The sequence below is a fragment of the Jaculus jaculus genome, chromosome 18 (genome assembly GCF_020740685.1).
Source record: "Jaculus jaculus isolate mJacJac1 chromosome 18, mJacJac1.mat.Y.cur, whole genome shotgun sequence".
Taxonomy (NCBI): domain Eukaryota; kingdom Metazoa; phylum Chordata; class Mammalia; order Rodentia; family Dipodidae; genus Jaculus; species Jaculus jaculus.
In genome coordinates this window covers 12,674,103-12,690,232 of record NC_059119.1, presented here as the reverse complement: position 1 = coordinate 12,690,232, position 16,130 = coordinate 12,674,103, and the positions used below count along the sequence as shown (strand labels likewise).

The following is a 16,130-nucleotide window of genomic DNA, read 5'->3' as shown; positions in this document are numbered from 1 at the left end:
GAGGGCGTGGTATGCCCCGAGGGTCACAGCCAGAGACCACCCTTTGCCTCCACGCTCGCTTGGCACTGGGTGAGTGGAAGTCTTGAATGACCACGACTGTCCAGTGCCCTAACTTCTGCGTGAAAGCTCAACCCAGCGCCACGAGTGGCTCCCCGGCTGTCAAAGATGCCTCAGGGCCTGGACAGATGGCTCAATGGTTAGGGTGCTTGCCTGAGAAGCCTAAGGACCCAGATTTGATTCCCCAGGACCCATGTAAGCCAGATGTACATGGTAGGGCATGCATCTGGAGTTCGTTTACAGTGGCTATAGGCCCTGGTGCACCCATTCTCTCTCTCTCTCAAATAAATATAAATAAATAAAATATATATGTATATTTTTAAAAGACGCCTCAAATTCTCATATCACTCCTTCTTAAAGATGGGCATGGGGTCTTCCTTGACCCAACACAGAAACATATGCCAGCAATTCTGAACCAAAGGGGTCCCCCCACCCACGCGGGGCAAGGAGAAAAATGACAACATTCTTTCAACCAACCCTTCATTAGGCCCCAACAGGGCAGGCTCAAGCTGGCTTCTTTTCGATTCCTCTTTCCCCTGCATGCCTGGGCAGGCAGACAATGGCTCTCTGGGGCGACAGAGGGAAGGGCCAGAGAAACACAGAAACACACACCCACAGCCCTGGACTGAGTAACCGTGGGTGCTCAGGCCAGCCTGTCCTCCTTCCCCTGAGGCCATATCTCTGTCAGAGGACCCAGCACTGGAGGAAAGTGACCCTCCAAGGAAACTCCCCAACTCTGTCTGTCCAGGGGACGGGGGTCCCTGTGCATCAGCCAGGATGAAAGCCGTGCGGGGGACATGCAGGTGACCCGGAGGTAGTCTGGGAGCGGGCGGGGGGGGGGGGTCCCCTGACTGCTGTCCATGAGAGGAACACTAAGAGAACCGTCAGTATGTGGGGGCCTCTCGGCTGGATCGGCCAGGTGCTTCCTCTTGGCATACCGTTTTCAGTGTGGCGAGAAGATAAGCGTGGCCAAAACCACAGGCCCCAGGTGTGCACGTGTGTGTGCACAGACACGCACACCCATGCACAGGACCAGCAGACGTTCAGCATGCGCCCCAGCCCCTCCCCTTAGAGAAAGCTCTGGCTTCTCCGGCAAAGACTCCAGCCGGGGCTCTGCTGTCTGGACACTGGAGATGATCAATGACGTTAGAAGACGTCAGAGCACTTGAGGCCTGGGCGGGCTTCTAGCTGGTGGAGGAAATTGCCTCCGGCTGCTAAGGGCATGCGTAGGAAGGAGTACAAACAAAAAAGCAAGGCAGAGAGCGCACGGCGAAGCCCTGGCGGGTGGAGGGGCAGGGTGTGGGGGCGGCGAGGGGGCCTGAGCAGGTGGGGAGGAAATCAGAAGGGAATGAATGAGAGTGGCGGAGGTGGGTGGTCAAAGGCGTGGCTGACGGCGCCTCTGGGCCTTTTCTCTCCCCCCCCCCCCCAAGGACAGAAATCAGAAGGGAAGGGCCCTCTCGGGTGTCCTTCCTGGGAATGACACACCGGCAGGACCTGCGGTCAGAAGCAGAGGGGGGACGAGGGGATTCAAAACATGACTCACTTTTCGTTCTGGTTTTTATAAACAGCTTAGAGCAGCCATCCAAGTGATGGGCAGCTGGCAGGAGGGAGGCCCACTGCCCTGAACCTGGCAGCCACCCACTCCTACCCTGTGGCAGGTCTGTGGAGCCCCTTCCCCCCACCCCAGGGGCCGTTACTTCTGTCTCCTTTTTGTGAGAAAACAGGGCTCAGGTAAAACCCACGTCAGTGCACTTTCAAAGGGGAGGGCCGTCATCTAACTGTGTCCTCTGAGATCCAGTTTTTAAAAAGAGGTAGACCGCAAACAAACCATGCCTCTCTCCCCATTTCATGGTACGGAGGAGGGGAGGCTGAGTGTGGCTCCCCCGGCAGCTGGCCACATCTGCGCCACCTTGGGAAGTGAGTGGGCAGGGAGGGGAGCCAGGGTATTTGCCAGGTGGCCCCAGGACTCCAGCGTCACAGACTCGCTCACCCGAGCCACCACCAGCAGGCTTCTCTGGCCTCCGCTCCCGTCCCCTGCAGACCAAGGATGTGGCAAGTCCTCATGCCTCACGGATACCAGGAGGGGCAACCAGGGCTCAAATGACAGGCTTTGGCCCGTTGACAACAGGATGGGAAGACACTGGACAGGTCCTGGCCGGAGAGTGGCTTTCTCTATTTTCTTTCTTCCCACCCGTCCACCCTTCCTTACTGAAGGAGAGCTGACCTGTCCTCTCTGGAGGTCCTCTCCTCTCAGAAAGCTCACAGCCGTCTGACCGGGGTCCCCGCCAGGCCCCACCTCATGGCCCTATTGTGGAAAGCAACCTGTGGGGGGGGGGGGGCGGTGACCTCCATGGTATTTCTGTCTTCTCCTGCAGCCCCTGTGCCAGCTGCTGGCGCCCTCTGTGTGGTTTTGCTGCTCAAGGACCCGCACGAGGTCAAACCCAAGGGCAGACTCTCCATCCTTGTCCCATGGCTGGTTCCAGCACTGCCTGGCTTTGGATACGCCCCTCCTGAAATGGGCACTTGGAGAAGGGCTTTGTTTATTCATTTAATTAATTTTTTTTTTTTTTGAGTGAGGCCTTCCTAGGCTAGGCAAACCCTCTTTCCACTGAGCTACATCCCTCTTTGACTTTTTACTTTGAGACAAGGGCTCAATAAGTTGTTCAGGCTGGCCTTGAACTCATTCTTTGGAGAAGGTTGGTCTTGAAACTTACTATCTTCCTGCCTCAGTTTCCTGAGGAAGTTAGGTTTGGGATTTATTTATTTATATTTTTTTATGAGAGAGAATGAGTGTGCCAGGGCCTCTGGTCACTGAAAACAAACTGCGGATGCATGCACCACCTCGTACATATGGCTTCATGTGGGTCCTGGAGAATCGAACCTCGGTCCTTAGGCTTTGCAGGCAAGCGCCTTAATCACTGAGCCATCTCTCCAGCCCAGGGTAAGGTTTTTAAAGGTAGATACTGCTTCCGGGACCACAGCATTGTTACAGATAAGGCAGGTGCAACACATGAAGTCTGGGAACATGTGCAGATGGAGGCTGTTACCTTAAGAGCCCCCTGGCATTTTAACTTACTCGCCTACCTATGTGCACGCCTGCCCCGCTCCAACCCTCACCCCTGGTGCAGATGAGCAGCTCCCCAGCGGCCAGGGAAGCCCCAGCCCACCCGGGTTAGGGCCCTGGCTCCTGGCACGGTGACTGGGTCCCGTGGAGTAAAGGCTCTCCCCTCTCCCCTAAAGATATACAAGCAAAAGGCTTTGTCCTTCGGAAGCTGAAGCCCCTCTCTGGCCTCGGGGACCCTGCCATGCACTTCCACAGCCTACAGACCCTCCTCTAATAAACTTTTTCCCCAAAACGAAGCAAGCTGTCTCGGTGTTTCTCTCTGAGGGACCTGGCATTTCCCTTGCAGTCACTTCACTTTTACAAAGTCACAGCACAGGGGGAGAGCAGGGGACGACGGCCCAGCGCCGAATCCCAGCTGTCACTTACTTCAGCCAGGGAGCGCATTTCACCTGTGCAGCTTTGGGTCACTCCCTGCAGAAGGGGTATAAGATTCTGGGGACTCAGGGCTGAGAGATCACGATGACAGTGCCCTGCACAGCGCAGGCTGCTTGCCAATGCCCAGTCAGGGCTGGAGAGATGGCTTAGTAGTTAAGGCGCCTGCCAAAGGACCCAGGTTCCATTCCTCAGGACCCGTATTAGCCCGATGCACAAGGGGCACACATGTCTGGAGTTCATTTGCAGTGGCTGGGGTCCCTGGCGTGCCCATTCTCTCTCATTCCCTCTTCCTCTGTCAAATAAATAAATATAAGAATGAGGGCTGGAGAGATGGCTTAGCGGTTAAGTGCCGTGAAGCCTAAGGACCCTGGTTCGAGGCTTAATTCCTCAGGACCCACGTTAGCCAGATGCACAAGGGGGCACACACATCTGGAGTTCATTTGCAGTGGCTGGAGGCCCTGGCACCCATTCTCTCTCTCTCTCTGCCTATTTCTCTGTCTGTCACTCTCAAATAAATAAAATTTTTAAAAAAAGAGTGAAATATTTTTAAAAAGAAAAGAATTCTGAATCAGGGATGGAGAAATGGCTCAGCAGTTAAGGTGCTTGCCTGCAAAATCTAAGGACTCAGGCTCAATTCTCCAGCACCCAAGTAAGCCAGATGCACAAGGCAGTACCTGTGTCTAGAGTTCATGTGCAGTGGCCGGAGGCCCTGGCACACCCATTCTCTCTGTCTCTCAAATAAATAAATAAATAAAATATGTTTTAAAAAAGAAGAATGCCAGGCTGGAGAGATGGCTTAGAAGTTATAGCACTTGCTTGTGAGGCCTCAGGACCCAGGTTTGACTATGCAGAACCTACACGGGCCAGATGCACAAAGTAGCGCACACGCACACGGTGGTGCGGGCATCTGGAGTTGGTTTGCAAAGGCCGTGGCTCGCCAGCTCTCTCTCATCAACAAAAGGAGAATGCCGAACTGGTGGTGGACTTTGAGGCCCCTAGTGTAGTGGCCTCAGGGCAGGGAGGGCTGGGTCAAAGCAGGACTTAGGCAACACAAGGTATGTACCTAGCCCTGCCCCCCTCACAGTATGGGAAGCTCCGCATACAGGCTGCAGACCCCGGGGCCACAGACCCCGTCCTGCCCCCGCCACACAGCAGGTGAAGCCATCACTGGCTCCTCTAGCTGCTCCGTGGCCCTAGGAGGCAGCACCGCCCCTGCTTAACACATGACCCTCAACCCTTCCAACCACTGGGGCAGGTGGCTCCCATAGGGAGGTTCTTGAATGAGTCCAGGCCTCCCAGTAGCTCATGGAGGGCTGGGAGCCAGGGTAGCCCCTCTCCTTTCTTGGGGTTTCCAGCTGTGCTCTTGCTTTCTGTGGCTCTACATGATGCCCCAGAGTGCCAACCTCGAGGCCCTGCGTGCCTCTCGGCTTCTTTCCCCAGAGCCCGGGGAAACAGGAAGGAAAGGGAGAAACTGTGGAGTTCTCCACCTAACCATAACCGCCCAGCTCCCCAGTCCCACCGTCATCGGGAAATCAGCTCCCGGAGACAAGGTGATTGGTCCTGGGGTAGTTTGAAAAAGTGTGGCCCCACAGACTCGGGTGATTTATTAAAAGTAAACTTGTGCCGGGCGTGGCGGCGCACGCCTTTGATCCCAGCACTTGGATGGCAGAGATACTAGGATAGACATGAGTTCAAGGCCACCCTGAATTCCAGGTCAGCCTGGGCTAGAGTGAGACCCTACCTTGAAAAAAAAAAAAACAAAAAAATAAATAAATAAAAATAAATAAATAAAATTAAACTTATAACTTAGATCTCCTCCAGTCTGGCTGGAGGGTCACTGGGGGTAGACCCTGGGGGGGGGGGGTCTGAATTCCAGCCCAAAGGTGTGGAGAAGGAGTTGGAGCTCTGGCAGGTTTGGTGCTGGTGCTGACGTTCTTGCTATAGTTATCTCCTCTGCCCGGATCTGTGAAAGGAAACCAGCTTCTTCTGCCATTGAGTGAACCTCCCCTGGACCTGCCGCAAGCTTGCGATACTCCCCTCCCTCCCTCCCGTAGCTGCCTGCTTGGATGTTCGTCCCAGCAACATGGAGCTGACTTCCGGGTCCCCGGGCCACCCTGTCTGACGTGGGGTAAGGGAAACAGCACAGCCACGCTGGGGAATCCGCCAAACCCAACATGCCTACGGTGGGTAAGCCTTGCCCCCTCCAACCACCTCTGAGCCCCACTGGCAACCCCAGGCCCTGCGGTGTGGGTGACGTCACCCCCTTGGACTTGTGGGTGGGGACAGCTCTAATTCTCGAAGCAGGAAACCTGCCTTCCCCCTGCCAGGTCTGACACCGGGACTCGCGCTGGAGGAAGTTCTTTGAGAAGGTTCTCCTCAGCCTTGCGGGGCCCATTTAATGACAGCTGCTGCTCAGCCCACGGGGTGCTCCTTGACTTTGATCTTGGTCCGTCCCTGGCTGCAGATGAGCCCTGTTTAGGGAGTGAGTGGCTTTTAACAGCTCCCAGGTGAATCCACTGTGTAGCCAGCGCTGAGAAGTGGGACAGGTCAGGACACAGTGCTGGGGTTCTGTTGACCTCTATCCTGACCTTTAGCTTGGCTTACGCCTCAGTTCTGCCACTTGTTAGCAAATGGCCTTGGGTCAGTGGCCTCAAACCTATGTGCCTCAGTTTTCCCATGTGGAATGGATGAACGAATCACTAACTCACCATGACGTCATGTGGATGATGAAGAGGATGGTAGGCTCACATTGTGGGTGACAAGGCATGGATAAACTTGGTAAAATCAGCAGATGCCTGCCAAGCCCTTCGATAACCCATTTTCCAACTTCCTCTTCCCAAAGCCAGCTCCTATGTCCCTGCCGCACGTGAGTGCTAAAGGCCCAGTGAGATAAGGTGCTGAGCCATGGTCCCCACAGGCAGCTCAGCACCCTGTGAAATGCGGTGGAGAGAGACCCAGGGCTCCGAAGATCCAGACGTGAGCCCCTGGCGAGGAAAGGCCCTGGCGATTATCAGGGGCTAGAAGCTCTAGCTTCCTGCCCTCCAAATCCAAGGTGAGCTGTCTGGACCTCCTGCCTAGGCCCTGCCTGGCCTGTGACAAGTGAAAGTGTGGCTCCTGCCCACACTCTGGCCATTTCCTCAGCTTCCTCAGGGAATCTCCCAGGCCCTGCCAGGAAGGCTACAGCACCCACAAGGTGTGGGGAGGCCTCGTGCTAGATAACAGCCAGGGTGTGGTGCCCTCACTCCCCCTTGTGTGGCAGAAAGGGAGCTTTTCATCTCACTACGCTGTTCTTGGCCCAGGAGAGCCTGTGGGACCTGCAGGAGGGGCTGAGGGCAGGCGAGGAGACCCACAGCAGGCCTCAGACACGGGGGCACGGCAGGGATAAAAGACACCGAGGGCTGGAGAGATGGCTTAGGGGTTAAGGCACCTGCCTGTGAAGCCCAAGGACCCAGGTACGATTCTCCAGGTCCCACGTAAGCCAGCCGCAAAAGTGACGCAAGCGTGCAATGTCACACATGCACACAAGGGGCGCACGCAGCTGGAGTTCATTCACAGCAGCTGAAAGGCCCTGGAGTGTCCACCCGTTCTCTCTGTCTCTCTGCCTCTCACTCAAAAAAAGAAGAAAAAAAAAAAAAACATTAAGATACTGAGAGCAAAACTCTAGGCACCTGGTAGAGGAAGTCTGTGTCCTCACTGCCTGCACATTGGCCCAGGAAAGGAGAAATGGTGTCCTTACACGCCTCTGCGGACCACCTTTCCATGTTAATTCGTCCTCACTTATGCTCTGGTGGTTTGGGCTCTGGGTCAACAAGCCGCGGTAGCTTATCTCAGGTTCGTATTCCAGAGAAGAAAGAGGAGAGACCAGGGAAGGTGGGACACTCTCTAACCCCTCCCCAGATCTGCTCTAGGCAGAGGGAAACGAGCCTGGCACGGTAGGTGGCTCTCACGGTGACATAAATTGGGGAGAGCTGTCAAACATCCCTGCTGGGCCAAACTTCCCATCAGACAGCCTCCGTCCCAGCAACAGAACGAAGGGGAAGGCTCAGGACACACGTGCACTCCCAGGGCCGATGGAGCTGCAGGTGGCGGCTGGAGCAGGCCCATCGCCCTCCCCTCTGTCCCACAGTGGACCCTCAGGACACAGGGCAGACCCGGGAAATCAGCAAGGTGGGAAGCAGAGAAAGGGAGGTGGGCCCGCGAGAACGAGGTTGAGGGTGAAGACAAACGGCCTGTAAAATGCAGAAAGCACCCAGCACACCCGCTTCCTAAGCCCGGCCCATGAATCGGGGGGTGACAGGTCTCTCATCTCCGGTGCCAAGAGCCAGAAGCTGCGGGCAGCGGGCAGGTACTACATCCGCACCTGCCAGCGCTTCAGAGAGGCAATAAAACATCGTGGCAGGGCCCGGAACGCCAAGTGCCTGCAGCTGGGAAGGATCGAGTGCGCCCGGCGCAGAGGGCTGCTCACTGGCAAGCGAGGCTGAGGACGCAGGAGGGCAGGACAGGTGCGCAGACAATCAAGCCCTAGCCGGAAGGAAAATGGAGAGACAGATGGACGGACGGGCAGAGAGGAGACCCAGTGGGCTGTGTAAAGCACCAAGATCAGCAGAATGCTTGAGTCACGAGCCCATAAAGATGCATTAGAGAACAGTTCGCAGAGCCGGGGCCTCCGGAAATATAGCAGGGACGCCCGCAGCTCATTGGGGACATCTCCTAGTGATGACGTAATAGTGTTTATACAGCACTTGGGATGACGGTGATGGGCCATCCTGAGCACTTGTGACACATAGAAATGGACCTCACTGGATTAGAGAGATGGCTTAGCGATTAAGGAGCTTGCCGGAAGAGTCAAAGGGCCCAGGTTTGATTTCCTGGGGCCCAGGAAGCCAGATGTACAAGGTGGCACATGCTTCTGGAGTTTGTGTGCAGTGGCTGGAGGCCCTTGTGTGCCCATTCCTGCTCTTGCTTGCTCACATAAATAAAAATAAAATATTTTGCCAGGCGCGGCAGCGTACGCCTTTAATCCCAGCACTTGGGAAGTAAGAGGATCACCGTGAGTTCAAGGCTACCCTGAAACTACATGGTGAATTCCAGGTCAGGCTGGATTAGAGTGAGACCGTGCCTTGAAAAAACAAAATAAAATAAACTATTTTTTTAAAATGCCGGACATGGTGTTACATGCCTTTAATTTCAGCACTCGGGAGGCAGAGGAGGAGGACCACCATGAGTTTAAGGCCACCCTGAGACTACATAGTGAATTCCAAGTCAGCCTGAGCTACAGTGAGACCCTACCTCGAAAAACAAAAACAAAAAGGGACCTCACTGTCACAGCTACCCCGAGGGTGGCCATGGCACCCTCCCTTACACACCAAGCACGCAAGGCCATATCAAGAAGGCATCAGGCCCAGAGCCAGTGCAGTCCGCTTGCTTGGGGAGTTTCCCAAAGCCTCCTTGTGCCCATGGGAATCACCCACCCATGGCAACGTGTGGGCCTTGACTCTAGGGTCTGGGTGAAGCTGGCCTGCATTACCACGGAGCTCGAGGGGCTGTCCCTGGCCTCACAGCCTGGCGTGGGGCAGCGGGGCTCTGAACTGCTGTGGTCTGTCCCTAGGGACTCTCAGTGGTGCAAACGGGGGTCAGACCCCATGCTCTGGACATCAAGCCATGTATGAATCCCTAGACGCTCAGGAATGACATTCCCCCAACATCAGAACCATACAGGACAAGGCGAGGGGCACATCGAGGGGGCCCTGTGAGGTTGTAGGAAAGACCTCCGCGCTTCCAGTTACTTGAGAATCCCTGGGCTAGGCCTCAAGGCACTGGCAGGGTGGAATCCTGGAGCCATATGCAGACAGGCCTCATTCAGTGTGCGCACTGTGGCCCGCAGAACGGAGCCATGTTCCTGGGGTTCCCGCAGGGACTCAAAGGGTGTATAGAAATGCAAAGGTAAGCCACTTCCAGGGCCACTGAAGAAGTGAGGCTGGCGTCTTCACGCACACCCCTTCTTGTCCCTGATGGATGCATGGGCAGGGGCACAGGGCTTGGCAGGTGGCAGCTTCCCAGGCTGGCGTGTCTCAGAGCTGGCTCTGCCACCCACTCAAATGCAGCAGGAAGACCCATGCCTGGAGTTGTTGCAGAATGGCTCCGGACAGACTCCACCAGGAGAGGCCAGGCCCTGTGAGCCCTCTTCCCCCACTGGGCTTTGGCCCTGGCCCCTGAGGCTGTTTCCTTCAGGCGTAACATGGCCATGGTCAACATAGACTAGAGACTACTGAGGAGGCCTACAGGACACCCTGGCCCACAGCCACGACAACAAAATCAGCAAAGCGACAAGTGACAGCTCAGTGCCGTGCCCTGGAGCGGCTCCTCCCCGTGCTTCAAGTCTACCTGCTCCACGCCACAGGGACCCGCAGATAGACCTGAGGACCTGAGTGTCGCCCCCTCCGTCCCCTCCCCTCTGGCACCATGGTTTGCTTATGGTCTGAGCGTCTGCCAAGGCTTCCTGTACTGAAACCCATTCCCCACTGTGGAGGGTTAAGAGGGAAGCTAAATCCTACCAAGACATACATTTACAGTGGGGAGCAGTTGGGGGGGGGGTCTCTGGAAATGATTAGGGTTATATCAGGTCATGAGAGTGGAGTGTGAACCCAGAGTTGAATCCTGAGGTTATAAGAAGAGGGGAAGAGGCCAGGCTTACACACACACACGTTTCATTCCCCGTCCCTTGCTCTGTAACGCCCTGAGCCACCTGAGGACACTACCAGCAAGAAGGCCGTCACCACATCCCCAGATGCAGCCCGTCAACCTTGGGCCAGGAGCCAGAATAATCCACTTTTTTTTTTTTCCCCTCAAGTAGGGTCTTGCTGTAGCCCAGGCTGACCTGGAATTCACTCAGTAGTCTCTAGCAGGCCTTGAACTCGCAGCACTTCTCCTACCTCTGCCTCCTGAGTGCTAGGATTAAAGGCATGGGCTACCATACCCCATTCTACTTTTCTTCATAACTCAGGTGGTCTTTGGTATAGTACCACGAGTCTAGAATATTCTGTCTCTCCTAGCCGCACAGGGCCTCCCATTTTAGCAGGAACACGAATGTCTCTGGTACAAAACTCTTGTTTAAAGAGTTAAAGACATTTCAGGCTGGGAGAGTCGCTCTGCGACAAGAGCACAGGCTTAGGATGTGTGAGGCTTTGGGGTCAGGCTCCAGCACACAAAAACTACATTTCCCAGCCTTCATTGCAGCTAGTTGAGTCACATGACTGAGTTCTGGGCAATACAAAGGACTGGGTTACTTTCAAGATCTCAGAAGCAATGGGAATACTCTTTGTCCTTTCTCTTTCTTTCTTTTTTTCTTTTTTGTTTGTTTTTTGAGGTAGGGTCTCACTCTAGCCCAGGCTGACCTGGAATTCACTATGTAGGCTCAGGGTGGCCTAGAACTCACAGTGATCTTCCTACCTCTGCCTCCCGAGTTGCTGGGATTAAAGGCAGGCGCCACCAAGCCCGGCTTCCCTTTTCCTTTCTCCTCCTACTGATGTAATAATGGCTGGCGCTCCAACGGCCACCTTGGATTATGAGGTGACACTGGACATGAGAGACACCTGTGGTAAAGCAATCCACCTGACTGAGCTGAGCGAGAGAGAACTCTGACCTTCTGCTTAGTTTTAACGACTACTCTTGGAATTTTCTGAATTCAGGGTTGATTCAGTGTTACCAGATTTACGCCCTCAGAGGAGGCAAGGTCTCTGTGTTCCCTTCCCGTCTGCTTCTCAAGTTAAATGGCAGCTGGTGTAAAGACTGGGAATGTGCCTGCCTCCTCCATCTCGCCGGCCACGGGAAGGGCGAGGCCTCGGACACAGCATGGCCCATGGCCTAGATAGAGCCCAGTGGAATTCTTTCCCCGCGTGCCCTACACAGCTTTCACATCCACGGCCACATTCCCAGCATCCTGAGGGTCTCCGTGCAAGGCCCGGCTCCCAAGGACAGCCCCCAGGCTGCCTGCTTCCGGCTTGTGAAAGAAAAAAGGCTCTTACCAGGATGTCTGCATCCTCAGAGTCCTTCCCCAGGGCCGTGCCGGAGCAATTGCGGAGTTTGAAGCTCCAGTACTCCTTGGCAGTGACAAAGAAATTCCACGGCAGGAGGCTCCCGATGCCCAGGCTGAAGAAGATGATGTACGTGCCATTGAAGCGGTCCTCGGGTCGGTGCAGGCCAGGGGCCGGGCGGTCCAGCAGCTTCCCCAGCAGGGCCTCCTGGTCAGTAGGCTGCGGGCTGCCCAAGGCCTGGTAGGTGGAGTTCGAACTGCCACATGTGTCATCCTCCGAGACAATGGACACTGAAAAAGGTGCAGACAGGGCAGCTGAGCCGGCACGGGGACGAGGACACCTGGAAGACCGCATCTGACCTAGGAAGCGTCTCTAGCCTGGCCAGAGAGCTTCATCTTTAAGGAGCAGGAAGAGAGACAAAAACGAGACTGGGAGATGGACAGACTGTCAGAACTGTAAGTGACCTCAGAGGTCACCCCAAGCATTCAGGGGAGCGCTCACGTGTGGGACAGGCTTGTGTGGACACCGCAGCATGGTGTGCTTGCAGCGGGCAACCCAGAAAAGCCAGTCTGGGTTAAGCACTGTACACATTCAGGAATCGGGAACCTGGATGGACACGGAATGAACTTCGGTCTTCTGTACGCAGAGTGAGCACCACTCCACCATGGGGCTGGAGAGACGGCTCAGCAAGCACTTGCAGGAGGACCCGAGCTCAATCATGCAGAAAAGCAGAGTGAGGGATGGATAAAAGGCTTAGCAGTTGAGGCGCTTGCCTGCCAAGCCTAAGGACCCATGTTCTACGCTCCAGATCCCATGTAACCCAGACGCACAAAGGTGAGGCAAGCACAAGGTCGCACATGCCCACTAGGTGGCACAAGCCTCTGGAATTCAATTCCAGTGGCTGAGGTCCCTGGTCATCTAGTGTAACCAAAAATGGGAAATTCAGGCTGGAGAGATGGCTTTAGCAGTTAAGGCGCTTGCCTGCCAAGCCTAAGCACCCAGACTCCATCCCCCAGTACCCACTTAAGCCAGATGCACATGGTGGTATATGCGTCTAGAGTTTGTTTGCAGTGGCTAGAGGCCTTGGCATACCCCATTCTCTCTCTCTGATAAATAAAATAAAATAAAATAAAATAAAATAAAATAAAATGGGAAAAATCCAGGTTCAGTGTGAGACTCTGTCACAGGGAAATAAGGTATAAGAGCCATAGAGAAGGACTCCCAATTTTCCCCCTGGCCTCTATATGCATGCACATGGAGCGTGCATCTGTACACACACATGCATACACTACACGTTGTACATACATACAACAGGCTGACCTGGGATTCACTCTGTAGTCTCAGGGCGGCCTCAAACTCACACTGATCCTCCTACCTCTGCCTCCCGAGTGAGTGCTGGGATTAAAGCCGTGTGTCACCACACCTGGCCAAATTATCCTCTCAAAGTGTGCAACACACGATTTGTGGAAAAGGATCTGGGGGAGAGGAGACACACACACACACGGGTGCCTCGGCACCTGCGGCGTTCTTCTCTTCTGAAAATGGCAAAGCAGGGGTCTTGAAGGCACTTTTGCCGTGTCTCATCGTCAAGCAGAAAGAATCCCAGGGGCCAGGACGAGGCTCAGCGGGTAGAACACTTGGCGAGCAAGCGCAAAGCCAGGGGCTCCAGCGCCAGCACTGCATCAGGGAGGTGTGGCGGCACATGCCCAACCCTCGGGAGGCGCAGACAGGAGGATGAGGAGCTCATCTGGACTACATAGCGAGTTCAAGGTCAGCCTGGGCTACATGAGGTTCTCTTTCAATGAAACAAAGCAAAACAAAAGCACTACAGGGCCCGGGAATGCCAAGGTCATGAGTGGGCAAGATGGAGCCTGGCCCCCGAGTGAGCTTCCCCAGCACTCTGAAGTTGCCACTATTCTAAAATTCATTTCACAGATGGCAAGCCTCTGACCCAGAGAGGCCAAGCCACTTGTCCAGGGCCATCACCCGGAGCACAAAGATCACATCACACAGACGGGTGTGAACTGCCGCACTCTGGGTGGGGCTCCCGGCTCCGCTCTGGAGGATGGGAAGGAGTGTGGTGATTCTAAGTCCACGCAGCCCCTCCTCCTGGAAGGGGTCCTATAGCCAGGGACCCCCATTAACGTGTAGTGAATGAATGGCCTTTGGGGGACCAGGACTTTGTCCCCAAGTATAGCAGCGGTGCCCAGGTACAGGCAGGCAGCTGTGAATCCCATGGAGACCAACCATGCCTATGACTAGGGAATCAGTGTTAAAAAGGTTAAAAAAAAAAAAAAGGCTGGAGAGATTGGTTTAGCAGTTAAGACACTTGCCTTCAAAGCCAAATGGCCACGGTTCGATTCCCCAGTACCCATGTAAGCCAGATGCACAAGTTGGTGCTTGTGTGTGGAGTTCGTTTGCAGTGGCTGGAAGCCCTGGCGTGCCATTCTCTCTCTCTCTTTCTTTCTCCCTCTGCCTCTCTCTCTCTCTCTCTTAATACACACACACATATATAAAATGTAATAAAATAAAAACATGAATTGGGACCCTACGGAGAGGATCAACGGAGAACATGTTGTTCCCAGATGTTCTGGCTAGCAGGGGTTGAAGGAGAGCCAACAGCCATCCAGTCACCCCGACCTACACTGGGCCAGGGCCCCTTCTGGGGGGCCGTGGAGCAGAGGGGGGTGTTATCCATTGAGAACCATTCAGCCCTGACCAAGTCTCTCTGAAGGAATGAGCCGGGTCACAGACCGGGGCAATGGAGTGAACAGTCTTATTACTCTTTATAAAAGCTAGCTGCTGGCTTTGGATTGAACAAAGAAAAACAAAGAGAAAGGAGAGCTTTTCTTAGGTCTGGCTGATGCCCTTCGCCTGCCCGGGGTGAGTGTGTGGGGAAGCGGGTCTTAGGGTACAGAATGAGGGGGGTCGAGCCAAGGAGGCTCCCCGCGGTCCCCCAGTGTCCCTCCATGTCCTCACGGGCACTGGCCCGGCCCTCAGACCACAGCAGCACCAAGGGCTTTCTGTGACTGTGGACAGCTCGGCCACACACATTGTAGTCTGGACCCACGGGACCTTCTGGATGGACCCTTTGGGCTGACCTGTCCCCACTCAGGTCCCCGCGTCGGAAGAGTGAGGTCTCGCGTCCAGGAAGTGGAAGGAGGAGGAGGAGGAGGAGAGGGAGAATTTGAGCAGAGAATGGAGATCGGAGAGAGAGGAGCAGGCGGGCAGCCCGGAAGGGACATGGGGAGGGGACAGGGCCTGGCCAGGGCCGGGTCGGGTGCAGCCAGGCTGCGCGCCCGGCAGCCGGCGGAGCTCGTCCCCGGCCCGGCCCTGCCCAGCCACCCTCCCGGGACCCTCACTTACTGTCGCCACCGCCGCAGCGTCCCCGCCGCTCGGCCACTGCAATTCGGGGCTCGGGCGGGCCGGGCTCCGCCTCCCGCCGCGCCCCGCCCCGGCCCGCCCCGGCCCGCAGGCGCTTCCCGGTTGGCTCGGGGCCCCGGCCCGCGCTCGCGAGCGCCCCCGCCTGGCACAGGCCTGCACCATCGCACGCGCCCACTTCCCCGGCGCCCACAGTGAGGCTCCAAGCTCCGCCCCTCCTCCAGCCTTCCCCATCTGCACCCAGGGCCTGGACCTCAGGACCCTGGAGGAAACGCCTCTGCACCCGGTCCCTTGCAGAGGGCGCGCCCTCCTTCGACGGCAGCCTCCGGTGCCCTGGCTCACCTCACTTCCACAGCAGGACCCATGCACGCGTTGGACTTGGCCTCGCAGACAAGGTGGAAGCTGGGCGGGTGGCAAAAGTCTGTCGGCGAGGCCGGCTCACACATCGAGAGTGTGGGGGGACGATGCAGCCTCTGACATGCAGAAGGAGTTTGGGGTTTGGGGAATGGGATTCCGGAAAGAGTGCAGATGGCTCCTGTGTTCCAAGAAGACAGGGAGGGTGGAAGCTTCTAGGAGCAGGCAAGAGGTGCTATTTATTATTATTATTATTTTGTGGAGTGTGTGTGCAATATGCACACGCATATGCTCACACCCATGCACATGAGTGCGGCAACCACAGAGGACACCAGGATCAATCTTCTGCCTTATTTCCTTGAGATAGTGTCTCTCACTGAGCCTGGAGCCTACTGGTTTTGGGTTAGACTGGCTGACCAGTGAGCCTCAGGAATCCTCCTGTCTCCACCCCACACACCTGCTTTTTAATATTTTTATTTATTTATTTGTATGCATAGAGAGAGAGAGAGAGAATAGGTGCACCAGGGCCTCTAGCCACTGCAAACAAACTCCAGACGCATGTGCCACTTTGTGCGTCTGGCCTTACATGGGTCCTGGGGAATTGAACCTGGGTCCTTAGGCTATGCAGGCAAGCGCCTTCAATGCTAAGCCACCTGTCCAGCCCCCACACCTGCTTTTTATATGAATGCTGGAAATGGAACTCGGGTCCTAATGGCTCACTCTAACCCACGGAGCCATCCCACCAGACAGTTTTTGGGTTTTTTGTTTGTTTGTTTGTTTGAGACATGGTCTTATTAGCTCAGGCC

The 16,130-nt window shown here is 55.5% G+C and overlaps 1 protein-coding gene across 1 annotated transcript in view; it reads right to left on the bottom strand.

Annotated features, from left to right (window-relative positions):
* The window catches only part of Slc29a3 (solute carrier family 29 member 3), a 38,395-nt gene extending 23,381 nt beyond the window's left edge, over positions 1-15,014 (bottom strand). The window contains exons 1-2 of the mRNA XM_045137794.1: positions 14,956-15,014; positions 11,581-11,879 (exon numbers count right to left, since the gene is read on the bottom strand). Coding sequence (XP_044993729.1) covers positions 11,581-11,879; position 14,956 — 300 coding nt within the window. The 5' untranslated portion in view covers positions 14,957-15,014. The remainder of the gene's footprint in view (positions 1-11,580; positions 11,880-14,955) is intronic.
* Between the last annotated feature and the right edge of the window lie 1,116 nt (positions 15,015-16,130).